The sequence below is a fragment of the Lepisma saccharinum genome, chromosome 11, assembly GCF_977018435.1.
Source record: "Lepisma saccharinum chromosome 11, izLepSacc3.1, whole genome shotgun sequence".
In the NCBI taxonomy this organism is placed as follows: Eukaryota; Metazoa; Arthropoda; class Insecta; order Zygentoma; family Lepismatidae; genus Lepisma; species Lepisma saccharinum.
In genome coordinates this window covers 13,557,755-13,572,258 of record NC_139239.1, presented here as the reverse complement: position 1 = coordinate 13,572,258, position 14,504 = coordinate 13,557,755, and the positions used below count along the sequence as shown (strand labels likewise).

General features: G+C 40.3%; 1 protein-coding gene across 9 annotated transcripts in view; it reads left to right on the top strand.

The window, feature by feature from the left end:
• The window catches only part of LOC145994644 (semaphorin-1A-like), a 487,954-nt gene that overhangs the window by 271,743 nt on the left and 201,707 nt on the right, over nt 1-14,504 (top strand). For all 9 annotated transcript variants that reach the window (XR_014442390.1, XM_083130750.1, XM_083130748.1 and 6 more), the window contains exon 3: nt 1,324-1,420. Coding sequence is in view for 8 of the 9 variants with exons in the window: in XM_083130750.1 (XP_082986876.1) it covers nt 1,324-1,420 (97 nt within the window). In the remaining variant the exon portion in view is untranslated. The remainder of the gene's footprint in view (nt 1-1,323; nt 1,421-14,504) is intronic.

Below are 14,504 nucleotides of genomic sequence, written 5' to 3'. Positions count from 1 at the left end.
TTCCAACTTGAAATCCACGATGTTCAATATTTTTTTTTGGTCCCCAAGAAACCATCAGAAACCCGCAACAAATTTTCAGAGGACGAGGCCAAAACTTATCAAAGCGGAGATATGTTGGTCTCTTTTGTTTTCAGTCTAACTCTGGAATTGCTCAGGTAGGGAAGGAGACAAATATATGTAGGATAATTGGAGAAAGAGAGAGAGAGAGATGCAGAAAGAAAATGAAAGAGATAGGAAGGTAAATTAAGAAGTGTAGAGAATATCTCCGCCTTAACAAGGAAAGTTTCACACGGAAGTTACATGTGACACGTGTCACCTGGGAACGAACCATCAAGAGCGACCTTTCACATCGTACCGACATGAGACTCGCTGCCCAAGCCTGAAACAGATCGGTGTGGAGAGAGGAGGGAAGGGAGATAGACCCAGAAAGAGAGGGATAGAATGAGGAGGAGGAAGGACGAGAGCATTATTACGCTGGGCATTTACCCATCAACAGCAACTTTGAACACCGTAGGTGTAGCGTGTCGCTTTGGTATGAAATCTCCCTTGGAGAAAGAGAAAGCACGACTCACCCCCAGTCACCACGACGAACCCCCAGTCGTTGTAAATCACCTCACTGATAATCCATTAGAACCTTTGTCTTTGTGCACACAATGCAAAGAACTATGAACAAGAACCTAGCGGGTCTCCATGCTATAAGAATTAAGGAACTACACTCCAAAAATAAGAGTTTTAACTTCGAATCCCAAGCCTAGGTGTAAATTGTTTATCTTATTATTACCATAACTGAATACATTGTTACAATGAAGCCTACAGTAAAAATGTGCAACGTAAAACCAAAAAAGGAACAAAGAGAATAGGTCGGATCTGCTAAGTCCGGAAAAGGTGAAGCAGCTTATTTGAGTTCCCAGTAATATTGTGCATCATACACTGGAAAAAAAAAAATTGTGTTGACTCAAGTAGTAGTCCCAGGAGGTCCACACCACAGTTTAGTTAACGTTTAACCTGTGGTGTTAAAATGCTATTGAATGAAGGTAAACGTTGGCCAAAGCGTGGTGTGGACCTCAGGGGATCACAGTGTCTTTTTCAGAGCAATCCCCCCCATGGATGTGCAACTAGTTGCAGGCATAATTTCGAATCTGCAAAACAGGTACAAATAGGTAACTGTCAAATTTGACAGTTAGAAATCGTTCATATAAGTTTACAATTATGTTCGTGTATGTTGTTTGTTTCTTCATGAGCCACGATTGTATAAGCACATGTCTTACCTTTATTTGTATGTGATTACACTTATTAAAATTCTCTTTTTCTGTTTTTCATTAGGCGAGGAGCCAGTTCAACGGTTTACGGGGAACACATCGCATAAAGACCATTTCAAATTACTCGAAAAGGACAAAAGTTCATTACTAGTCGGTGCAAGGTAAGTGTGCCATTTGTTTATTATAATGATTTAATTAACTGATTGTTATAATGCTCTTGTTAACTTTAACTCTGGAGTTAAGCTAATTTTTACTCACTTAAAAACATTCTACTAAGTAACTAGCACAATTGTTATAACGTACTCATTCTTGTACAAAGCATAGTTGAATAGAACAAACTTTGCATTAACAGGAGCGTTTTTTTGCACCAAGTCTTGAGAGTTAATCACGCCACGCGTGGTGTTACTTTATAATATACCTTTTACAGTGTACCTTTTCATTTTATTATTTTATTAGCAATTATGTAGTAATTTTGCCAGGTATCAAGGGAAGTTAATATTATTTGCTTCTATGATAGCTGCTAGTCGAAAATGGATAACACATCCTGCCATCTACTGTAGGTATATATATAAAGTAGAAGCAAATATATTATATCAAGCAAAATCAGACACGTGTATCTTTAATCGCAGAGTTTCTATTATTTGGATCGTGGAGAAGAATTTTTCTATCTTTAATCTAGCTTGTTACCCCCTACCGAGACTATTTCTCGCGGAGCGTAAACAACCCTTTGTACCCGTCTTGATTTATTGAAAGTCGAAACTTACTTTTAGACATTGTCTCCGAGAGTGATCGCTTAAATTTAGACGTTACAGGTGAACGATCGCCATTTGCCCTATTTCTAATTTAAATTTATAGTGGGGGCGTAAGGGTGCAACCTTCTGCTAGGGCGCCCAAAAGTCAACCTCACTTCCACGTAGTACACCCTGGACTGCAGACTAACGAGGCTCTGGCGACTGGCACTATGGCCAGTATAATTCTGTGTGTTGTCCTGTATTTTGTCCTTGTGTGTGCTGAGTGCCCGTTTACAGCCTCAGCTTTTAACCAGTCAGAATGTTTTAGCTAACGACATTAAGTTATTTTAGTTATGGCACAATTGTGTTCTTACCCCGTATAACGTGATGGGTGCGCAATAGCCTTTAAGTGCTGATGCACCCAAAAATTTAAATTCAAATTCAAATTCAAAATTTATAGTGATAGAGCCACGGATTGTGACATGATTCATATACTTTTTCCCTTTGTGTGCAGCCTAGTAAAAATGACTAATATCGACGAATTTCGATATTAGGAACGATATGCATTAGTTTCATCTTACATAATTTTTGCATATTTAAAGGTATATTCAGTAGCGTGTGATGAGTCCATGATCTGAACTATCTCACTAGGAAGGGAAGAGAATATAGACCACCTGACACTACGAGTATGGAGGTAGGGAGAAAATTTTCAGATGAAAGTAGTAGAGAACTTGGGGAAAAAACAAAGTGGTAAATTCAAACCCCGCCCCCCTTTCCTTAAAATGTCCCCCGATTACTGTTCTTGTCCTTGAACAACTTTCAAAACGAAGGTTGAACCAACAATTACAAAATATTTTATTCTGTGTCCCGCCCTCCTATAACGTAACTATGAAATATCCACCTTTGCAATTACAGCCCCCTCCGAAATGAAAACCTGCGTACGTAAGTGGAGCAGTGATGTGCCGTAGACTAAAAGTTTACGTCTACATGCGCTGTCTACACGTAATCTACGCGTAGATTACATTCTTTGTAGTTTACATAGACTACGTAGACAATCTAAAGTGCATTAAAATTAATTTTCAAGGGTTTCATGAAAGGAAAGTGACATTTTCAACTGTATTGTTTCTTAACGAAATGTAAAGAATCCTATTTACAACAAAATTTCTCTTCTCTTCTATTATCAACTATGGAGGAAGATAAATAGTATGCAAAAAAGAACAACAGATGGCAGTCGTGAGGTAAGACTAGTCTTTTTTCCATAAAACACTAGAATATTTCCTATATTAGGTTTCTTCCTAGGTGAGAAATTGTTCGAATTTAGAAGAAAGAGTATGAAAAGTTCTCCTCACACATCAACAACTGATACGCAGTATAATTTTCATTTAATTCCACGGCACCCTTTGGTAAGTTATCACCTTTCGCCATGTTGTTTACATAGATTACGTAATATACGTGTATAAAATAGTCTACGTGTAGAATGTAGACTATCGTTGTTTACGCGTAGACGCACATCACTGAAGTGGAGTCATGTACTGAGTCATTAAGCAGACTTGAGAAGTGACTCAACCACGGAACCTGTAATGATTGTCACTATCCTTCGTTTCCAATTTAAATCCACGCTTCTCTTCTGTGCGCTCGCACCATTTGATCCAATTTTTTTTTTTTTTTTTTACTAAAAGCGTGAAAGCAACCCACCCCTCCGAACCCACATGCTGTACACGGCACACCACGAGAAGTGGAAGCACGGGGGGAGATGTGATTAATTGATCGGCGCGGTCAGGAGCCTGATAGCGAGGGACCAAGTAGCCCGAATATATATGATGTCCACGAAAGGGAGAGAGCTTGATTGAAACGTAGCACATCGCGTTGTGACATGGACAACAGCAGATGTATTGTGTACCGGTCCCAATTTGCAGCCCCCTTTTATTGTTCAGTGTACCATGTGGATATATATTGTGTCCAAAACACTTAGCTTTTGAAGCAAGAAAACCCCCATCTTTGACGTCATCACCTGACCTCTTCCTCTGTACCACAACGCAGCTATTATTATTATTATTTACTTATTCCCTGTAACAGAACTTTTACTCCAATTGCAATAGGCGTACATAGAACAATGGAAATTCATTCACAACAATTGCAGTACAATAGAATTTAATAGAAGAAATAAGAACATGGAGAAATAGGAAGCAGGGAAGAAAACACAGCTGCATAATTGTGGCACGAATGGGAGAGGAAAGAAGAGTTTATAGGATTCTTGTTGGGAAACTTGATGGTAAGAGACCTGTAGGAAGGCCAAGACGAGAATGGAGGGATAACGTTGAGATGGACCTAAAGGAAATCGGTAAGGATGGATAAGATTGGATTGATCTTGCCCAGGATAGGGCTTGTGTTGCTGCAGCCATAAACCTTCGGGTTTAAGAAGGCTAGAGAGTTAGTTTTGTATAGTTAGCATAATTGCTTAAAGTATACGAGTACAATATTATATACCTCAAAATAATAAGAGCACAACAAAACAACAATACCAAAAGTCAGTGGAATACCCAAGATTTTTAAAGTGGAGCTCGTGACCATGAAGGAGGATTACGTATTCTTTTTTTAGTAGTTAATCCTATACTTTGCCATATTTCCCTGCACTTTACGTTCTGTAGGAATGTTGAGGTAAATGGGGGACGGGGGATAGAACCCTGCCCCTAACAACCAACCCTTTGGACACGCCACCGCCAAAGGTTTTCTGAACGCTCAAAACAAACGATGGACGTGTATACACAGTCATGCGGTAAACAACGGGAGATGTACCGCAATCAAACCGGTTTTAGAAGTAATATTTCCTGATTCTGAATTATTATCTTGAACATTATAACCTTTCCATGTGAGTTTTTGTATTGAATATCAGGGACACTATGATGTTCCGTTCTTGAGTATAGAGGGCAGGATCTTTCGAATAGCAGCAACAGATCACCGCAAAAGCGCATCTGTTTCCGAGTTACAAGGTTTCGGTGATATTAACAACTGAATGTATTTATTTGTCGTGCTGCTGTATTTTCTTTAAACTTCTTCAGAACAAATTCAGACTGTATCTGCAGTGCTAATTAGCTCCCGTTATTTTTTTTAAATAATATACTTTTTAGTTTTATTGTTTAGAGGGATTGCATGTTTTTTCCATAATCAAACGGTTCTTCGCCATATATTTAAAGCCAAAGCAAGGAAATCTCCAGCATTACAAAATTGTATAGTAACATGCAATTTGCAGGTTACAATCCCCAAATGAATAACGCAACAATATTTCTGAAGATTTGTCGCAAATTGAAAGCTACACATTTTTTTATCTGTCGTAGCAGAATTTTTCTTCACGCTATGCAACTTAGCTACTAAATTTGCTAATATATTATCGCTTAATGAATTAAAATATTGATATATTTCTCATTGTGGTGGTAGGAAAGACATTGTGTTAGACACATTTTCTTTCTCATTTAAACAGAAGCAACCCAATACGAATGAATGCATTTGAAATCTTAAGCAGTAAACTTCGGTATGTGATCTAGTAAAGTATAATGGAAAGTCATATTTTAGAATTATCACTGAACGATCGTCTGGTTTGACTATTCAGTTAATAAGATAGGTACAATTTTTAACAAGGCTTCAAATTTCTCATTAGACACGATATCAAGACAAAACAAAACTTGACACATTGGTAAACTTTGAACTATAGGTACAGTCCCGATTAGCCTTTCTGTGCATTTTCTTCCACGATCCTCTTGTGTCTTTATCTGTACACGCTACCCAGTCTGCTAAATGCAATTTCTACTTTAGAAAAATTGTTATTGTACAATCAGACGAAGATGACAGCCTGCTATTTTCACACATGCCTACCATGGATTTGCCTGCCGCCATGCATGTTTGTAAATGCCGGTCAGTACCGTTCCGCAAATACCTTTTTATTCCGTCCAGTTTTCCGCAACTATATCTTAATTGCAGCGAGGCACGTATTAAAAGCAAAGAGATGTTCGCATATTTTACAGCGGGAGGGAAGCTATGCAACCACGCAACTCACCCCTTCCGTGCGGGAAGCATACCCATCCAGGAGTGTCATATTTATTGCGGAGATCAGGCTTCGGAGCAGATTTCATTATTCAGCCGTTAAAAAGTAAGCGTTCGGGACGGGGACTATATCCATTCTGCAATCGTTCGCTCCGGCAATTCGTGACTTACAGCCGTTCCATTTTCTAGAGATCTATGACGTCAGGGCCGAGGCTGCAGCTGCCCTCTATGTGTCAGGTCGTGAATCAACTGTGATGGTAAAACGAACTCCGTTGTTCAAGTCGCGTGATGCTCTTTTTTTTTTTGGCCCAATCGCCCCCTTCTTGCTCGAACCGAATTTTTGATCATGGTTGCCACCTGCTTTGCATTTCCCCATTTTGAGGAAGTTTTTTTAGCGTATCTTCAAATTGCTTGGAACACGCTTGACTGTTAAACGTTAGACTAATTAGAAAATGAACGGTTACAAACAGCACCTGGCAACCCTGCGGGTAATGCACGTCATGTGACACCAGGCGGTGCGTGCTCTTGTGATAGGGGGTCCCCCTTTCGTGTTCAGAGCTCGTAATAAGTTCTGTAGCTATAATTCTGAAGTGTTCGGTCTCCGATAATGCAAAGACATTATTGTTTGAGAACAGGATGCGATAGACAAAAGAGCATCGGTAAGTTTACAATCATAAGGCCCTGTAGAAATGAAGTTCGGCTCGTAAATTTTTTCGAGATGAGATATCGGAGGAAGCAGCGTGTCGACGTTGAGGCAATTTATTTTATAGCACAGTACGAATTAGTACCGAATATAGATAATTTATTCCAGGTCCCAGTTCGTTCATCAGCTTATTGTTGCGTTCTTGGATCCTATATATGAAGCATCGGGGGTGAAATCATTCGAGGTTTGTCAATCAAGACCGAGAACAGACCTGTGGAATGGAGACGGGAGACGAGACTTACTGTTCGAGATTCTCGTCAGGTTGGTGAACTGGAATATGAGTTAGAATTCCTTTACCTTCTGACTTGTTCTGATATGCCCAGGGGTATGGCTGTGTTTAGGTTATACAGGTGATCTGCATTTTTCGGTGTTCTGTTTCTCAAACGCCTGTCCCAACATTATTATTTTCAATCTTCGGTAGTTTTCCCCCCTAGTTTTGCGAAAAAAAACCAGCGTTCAGTGCCTAAACAGGGTGTCTACGGAATGAAATTGGTTGAATTTGGGAGGTTTGGCTTTTCATACGTCCAACGGGAGGAGTTAGTTGTCCATCGTCATTTATTCTTGTTACTGTATTTTTTTTTATCTATTGGAGAGGGGTTCATAAATTATTCACATACTTAGTATGTGTTTTATCAAGTGATCGTAAATGCTTAGTGTATTTTTTTTATTTTTAATATTAGCTCATTTTCGTTGTGAATTTGTGGGAAATTCGCCTTCAAACCCCGAGATTATATTTGAATTTTATGTCTTCGTAAGAGAAGAGAAAGATTGGGGGGGGGGGGGGGTAGGGGGAAGCAGGAAGAGCCACCCTGCTAAAACTATAGTAACCGAACGCGGAAGAATCAGATGCCGAATGACATCACTTCCTCCTTTTGCGTTCTTCCTCAGTCAGACTTTTGTTTTCCGGTTACCAACAATTGATACAAACAATAGGATGCCTTATAGCGTTGTGATTCGCATAAGGTGCCGTTGTGGTGTTCGTCATGCGTAATTGCATGTCCTTAGATAGCTTTGTACCCACCGTCGTGCTCTATCGCTTATCACAGTTCGATGTTTTGCGGAAACAGGCGTCAAAACTCTCCTGTCAGTACTTAAATGCACGCTAAAGAGGCTCTGGCGATTAGAACCATGGATGGTACTTCATGCAGCCTCGTCTCGGTCTTGAAGGCAAAACTCGAAATGATAGACGAACTTTTTACATTTAAATTTACGAAAGTCTCCAAACGAGAGAAGATTGTGGGGCATACGTTTCAGTCCCGTCTCGATGTCACAGTCATGTTTAACTTATTGTCACGAGGGAGCGATCACAAATGCACATGGACAAAACACAAACTTACTGATGACTATATTGGCGCCAGAGCCTCCTTACTCTGCGAGAATGGGAGTGTAAGGGGTAAGCACTTACATTGTGTGTGTTGTCCTGTGTTTTGTCCATGTTTGTGCTGAGTGCCCCTGCACAGCTTCAGCTTTTAACTAGTTAAGGATATTGTAGTCCTCAGACACACTTGTTGATTTTACGGGTGCAAGTATCCTAAGTGCTGACGCACCCAAAATTTATTTCTTAAAAGAAAGTCTGCGAGAGTGCAGTTTCCAAGGTGTACTGCATGAAATAGAGCATAGGCGTAACTTGGAGGGTGGCAAGAAGGGGCAGTCGCCCCCCTCCCCATAAAAATATTCAGGTTATGAGACCTGGGGAGCAAAGTAATAAAAAGTTTACAAATGTATGTTATTTAGTAAAATAGTCCTGCACACAAATTTGTATTTGATGGAAAACGTTTCGAAATTAGGCCAAAGTTCGATTCTACACCGCCCCCAAAATTAGGATCCAAGTTACACGCATGAAAGGTTTATTTAATTGTTTTCCGAATTCGTCCCCCCCCCCCCCCCCTGATTTGACAGTTCCTTGTCATGCTCTCGATTTCGTTTCGTTTTCCGAGAACAAAGACCGTCACCTCACGAACCTAATACCTCTTACGATCGTAACACATTACTGACGCATGAAAGAAAAACAAGTTTTACAATTAATTTTGCTGGTTTTCCGCGACAGAACCTCTCCAGAGATGTCGCCTTTTAAAAAAAAATGTCCCTGGTCGTATTTTCCTCTCGAAAGTAGGCATTACGCTTCCTTCCGGGGGGAATATAACTGGGAGTAAATACAGAGGCAACCGTTACTTCCGCACACAGGATGCGCGATGGCCCCGGAGATGTTAATTGCGTTTCCACAGTCAACATCCCAGGTTCGCTGTTGGCACCGAAGCGTTCCAAATGATGGGACAAAAGTATCTCGCCCACCGTTAGTTTTTGCGCTCGCAGCGACTGGAACAAAAAAAAAGGGGGGGATGGCAATTTTCAAGAAGCGCCATTAAATTAAGGATTCCTCGTGACTCGGGTGTCACTTTCAGAAATGTCCGTGGGAAATTTTTCCGGTCGAAGATTGTCCAGAAGAAAATCAAGAACTCTGTGGTATTTCTTTTTCTTTTTTGTTTACCGTAATCGAGGACGTTGACTCGTTTTGAGCGGGTTTTTTGTGGCGAGAAATAAACCTTGTAGGAGTCATCTGCGTAGGGGAGCTTTTTGGGAATATAATCTTCGAGGAGGACAGAATGTCATCTTCGGTCTCCGTGGCATAGCGGTTACAAGTAATATTAGGGTATAGTGCCACCTTCTAATAACCCTCTATGTATCGCCTAGCGAGCAAGCAAGAGAGAATGAACAAATCAATACTCTTTTTCCCCAAATACGTATTTTTTGTGTTGTATTTCTGGGTATATTAAATGTGACCCCCAGGAAAGTAGAGCCTCAACCGATGGCGTAATTGTAACATCGTCGCCATTCAATCATTGGGTCCCGGGTTCGATACCCGGCGGAGGAATATTGCGCAGCGGTTCGGGTCCCACTTAAACTGGACACGCAGAGAACTAAATGCATCATATCGATTGATGCACCAGAATGCATCGATTCATGCACTAAAGTGTGTTTTATGGCTTCTTCAGAGAATCAGATTCAGATTTGATGCATTTGGGTGCATTTTTGTCTGTCATAAACTCTGTAGCTCAGACCAAACGTTTAAGTGCATCACCCAAAAAGATGGAGGAAGGTGCATCAAGGAACATCAACTGATGCATTGAAGTGCATCTCGACTGAAATAAATCCTCAATTGAATCAAATGATTCACTTTGGTGTTTCTTTCACGACATACAAAATGCACCCAAATGCATCAAATGTGAATCTGATTCTGTGAAGAAGCCATAAAACACACTTTAGTGCATCAATCGATATGATGCATTTAGTTTTCTGTGTAGGTCCAGTCTCGATTAGACTATCTGTGCATAAAGCTCGAATCAAATTTCCCCAGCCATCCTCCCTCGCCTCATCACGAATACTGTTCTAAATAGCGTCGTCACTGAATACAAGTTAAAGCCGATCTCCGCGACGGAGTGGCTAGCACACCGGGCCGCGCCGCGACGCCAAGTGTCCCGGATTCGAATCCCGACCTGGTCGTGGGTGTGCTTTGTGAGTGTCTCTTCATCATATCATCACTCATCCTCATGTTCTCAATTAGCCAAAAGAGGGAGAAAGGCGAACCCAAATAACAAAATCAAATCGAATAGAGGTTAAAATATGACCGTAGAATACTAAGATAATTACGAAAATACTAGCGCCGTCACCGAATAGAAGTAAAATATGATTGTTGGGAACTTCAATAATTGAAGACTAAAATTGGTAAACGCTGTAAGTGCCACAATAATTCAAACACCTTTTTCCACGTTAAACTGTGAAATGTGCCATGCTTTATAATGTGATAAACGTGAAATGTGGCTTGTAGCCCTCTAAGTAGTTCAAAGGGCGTGTAAAGAGGTCACTTTCTTACGGGCTGATGTGCGGAACGATTTGATTTCCCAACACTTTCGCTTTTGGCACTTACAACGTTTACCACTTTTAGTCCTCAATTTCGGAAGAACTAACCGCTTTGCTGTTATAATATGGTCCGTGACAACTCCGATAAGTTTGGATAAAAAATGTATAGTGAAGTTCTTACCACAGAAACTGGTAGGGAGTTTATTCGGCGTGTCTGACTTCTTTGATGACAGTGCAATGCACAATAGAAAACAATCATTTGTCTGCCGATTTCGAATCCACGGTTCTTGATTATTCTCCAGTTTCAGTGGAACTGCTAGAGTCCTGTTTAATGTTCGGTTTACACTACTTGAATGTATCAAATTTATCGCCTTGTAATTATGAGTTGGAAAGAGGAGTTTACAGGATTCTTGTTGGCAAACCTGATGGTAAGAGACCTGTAGGAAGGCCAAGACGAAGATGGAGGGACAACGTTGAGATAGACCTAAAGGAAATCGGTAGGGATGTAAAAGAGTATATAGATCTTGCTCAAGATAGGGACAGATGGAAGGCCTGTGTTGCTGCAGCCATGAACCTTCGGGTTTTAGAAGGCTAGAGAGTTAGTTAGTTAGTTAGTAATTATGAGCCTCCAGGTTCGATTGTAGTTGAACGTAAATCTGATATTCGGTAACGTTTTGCAACTGTAGGTCAGTAAGCTCAGGATTTTTATCCTACGTGTAGAATGGGATTCACGTCTACCAGTAACGTCTTCTAAAGACACGCCTGAGAGTGAAGTAACAACAGATCTCAAACAGCAGGTTAAAGATCATTACCACAATAACACATAAACATGATTCCGCAAGTGCGTGTAGAGATGTGAATAACCTCTCCCGGCTGATGCCCTTGGAAGAATCGAACTAAAAACTTGTTCCTGGAGAGAAAAGGTAAAAGAAATCCATGAAGTTGTACGCGGTCGCTCATGGCCTGGGGGTTTAGCCGCTCAAAGGCTGGAAACTTCGTAGCAGACGGCGATTTTCATTTATGGCGGCAGATTAGCTCATACCCCCTGGACATGCTCTTAGGTGCCTCGCATAGGAAGGTTTTAAAAGCTTATGTTGCGCTTTGAATTTTAAGTCATTAAAAACTTCAAGGGCGACCGTAAATGCAAGAAAATTGGATGGTGGGTGTCGGGAGATTGGTCTGAAGTTTTAGTGATTCATTTATTTTCTGCATAATTGCTTATGGAGACTACAGGGTTATTAAAGATCCACGATATTTAAATAAACCCAATTCCGGTCCAGGAGAGAATATTAGCAAGAGTAAATGGGTTCTGGACCGTAAAGAATCTTTCTATGTTTTAAACATTTCAATTCGGTCCAGGAATAGTTTTTCCGGATGAATTTAAATACTGTCCAGGAACCTTTTCCGGATAGATTTAAATACTGTCCAGGGACCTTTTTTTTCAGGAGCAATTTAAATCCGGTCTATATTGAAATAAAACAATACGCAACTTGGACCGAATTTAAATTTTGCGAGAAAACAGGTTCCGGTCCTGTTTTAGAATTTATGGGTTCCGGTCCTGTTTTAGAATGTATGGGTTCCGGTCCTGTTTTAAAATTTGTGGGTTCCGGTCCTGTTTTAGAATTTATGGGTTCCGGTCCTGTTTTAGAATTTGTGGGTTCCGGTCCTGTTTTAGAATTTATGGGTTCCGGTCCTGTTTTAGAATTTATGGGTTCCGGTCCTGTTTTAGAATTTATGGGTTCCTCTACCTTTAACAACCTTGTGTGGATATACATCATACGGCTGTATCTTGTTTTTGTGTCCAACAAACGAGTAAATATTTATAGGTTTTATGATCCAGTGGAGATTTTCAAGAAGGTAGAGTGAGCTTACTTTCATAACACCTATGACATTTGCAACTTGGAAGCGAGTCACAGCTCCGCAGCCTCCAATCAAAAAAGCGATCTGGTGACGTCATCCCAATCCAGCACCAATTGCTAACCCTCGTACTCACGCTCTACAGTGTTGGTAGGCTCGCCATCTAGATTTGCGCACAATAGGCTGGAGATGTTACGAAAATCATCTGACTATACCGAATTTAGAATTAATGTTAGACATATTTGCTTTTCCACTTGTGTCAATAGTTTGGTGTATATTATCCCTCCAACAGCGAGGAAAGACTTAACATTGCAAGTAGCCATACATTAATAAGCAATGTCCGAAGCGAGTATAGTATGTGACGTCGGAGAGAAAGCCCCCCCCCCCCAATTCTAATTTTCGTTCCTCTGCGCATGATATTGCGCAACGTTCTCCACGTCATGTTAGACAATAGACAGTACTATACTGTGTCTGACAAGCTTCAAGATTAGGTGTAGAGATGTCGCTAGCCTGAGCTCTGGATTACTTCTAAGAGAATGTTCTTCAAATTTCGTTGTTATATTGTTTTCTCTAATATGTTTCTGGAAAAAATCACTCATGTGCTTATTGTCACTCCATAAGCTTTGCATTATCGGAGATGAATTTTGGAAGAGGTTCATGGTCTGATATCCACTGTATACATTTTTGATTCAAAGTAAATACCTATTATCCTTTTTCGATTTGCGGGATAATAATCGTAATTTTCTTATTTTGATTTGATTTTTATTATGTAGCGTCGCTTTTTTTCACTTTTGGCTAACCACGATGATGAGTGGTGATATGATGAAAGTGATGAGAGGACACTCAAAAATGGCAATGCCCAGGCTCAGATTCGAACTCTGGACTCACAATTCAAGGAGGTAAGATCATCACTCCTCACCCGAGGGCTTAATCCCGCCAGGGAAAGAGGGCAGATATTTCAAATTAATAGCTCACCAAAGAAATTCATATACATTTTTTTAAGAGTGACATCTTTTGACATGTTTGGTATTGAAGCTGTATTAATATTTTCAGCGCCAGTTCACACTATGAAGAAATAACTGATTTTGCGATCACAAGTTTAACTGCAATCACAGGTCTTTTTAACTGTGAGTTTCTGTATTTGCTATTTTTTTTAATCGTAGAAATAACAAGTTGGTGTGAATTCTGTGGTTATGATTTCTTCACATCTCGTTCACCAGTAGACTTCTCACCTGTTCTCACCTTCCCTTTGACGCTATTGTGATGTTACAAAAGAACAACGGTCAAGCTGAACAAATGAAAACCGAAACCCAAACTATAGTGTCTTGAAAGCACAATCCATGCAGTAAATTGAGCTCGAAAATTATAATTCTACATATGTTAAATGAGAAGAAAACTTTAATTACAATCCAGTCACAGCTGTGATTGTGACTTGTGAATCGTAGTGATTAAATCACAGTTCTGTGATTTTCGTGACATCCCTAGTTCGCATAGCACTCAAAAGCACAAGGAGTTTTATACCACAGTAGTTTGGTAGCTTCGTCTGTCTGGGTTCCAGACATTACAGCTTTTATATACATTTAATTTAATTTCAATCTGGGAACTTTGAGGCAAGACAGTTACGAGATGAAAATAATAATACATTGTCTTGCTTCGTACAATTCATAGCCCTAAAAGATCTGGCGTTCGTCCAAATAACGACCGTCCAACCCAAGACGCAATTAGATTTTTGAATCGCTGCGATATTTTCCCCAATGGAGGTTCATATCTCCGGTTGAAACCAGCTAGATCAATCCGCCCTTGAGTTATTGTGATCATTCTGGCAATGGAGCGGGATTCTTTTCATTTTCGGTCATGGCCGGCGAAGAATAGGACGAAAAACAGCTGGTGTCTTGATTCTCTCTTCTCTTTCTTCTATTACAATCGAGATTAGAACTCAAAAGGCCCCGAAACCATTCTTCTAAGGGGAAGAAAGCATTAACCCCACAAATGAAACAGTTGCGTTCATAGCTTCACCTCCCCCCCCCCCACACGCACTTCTAGTTTTTCTATATCTTT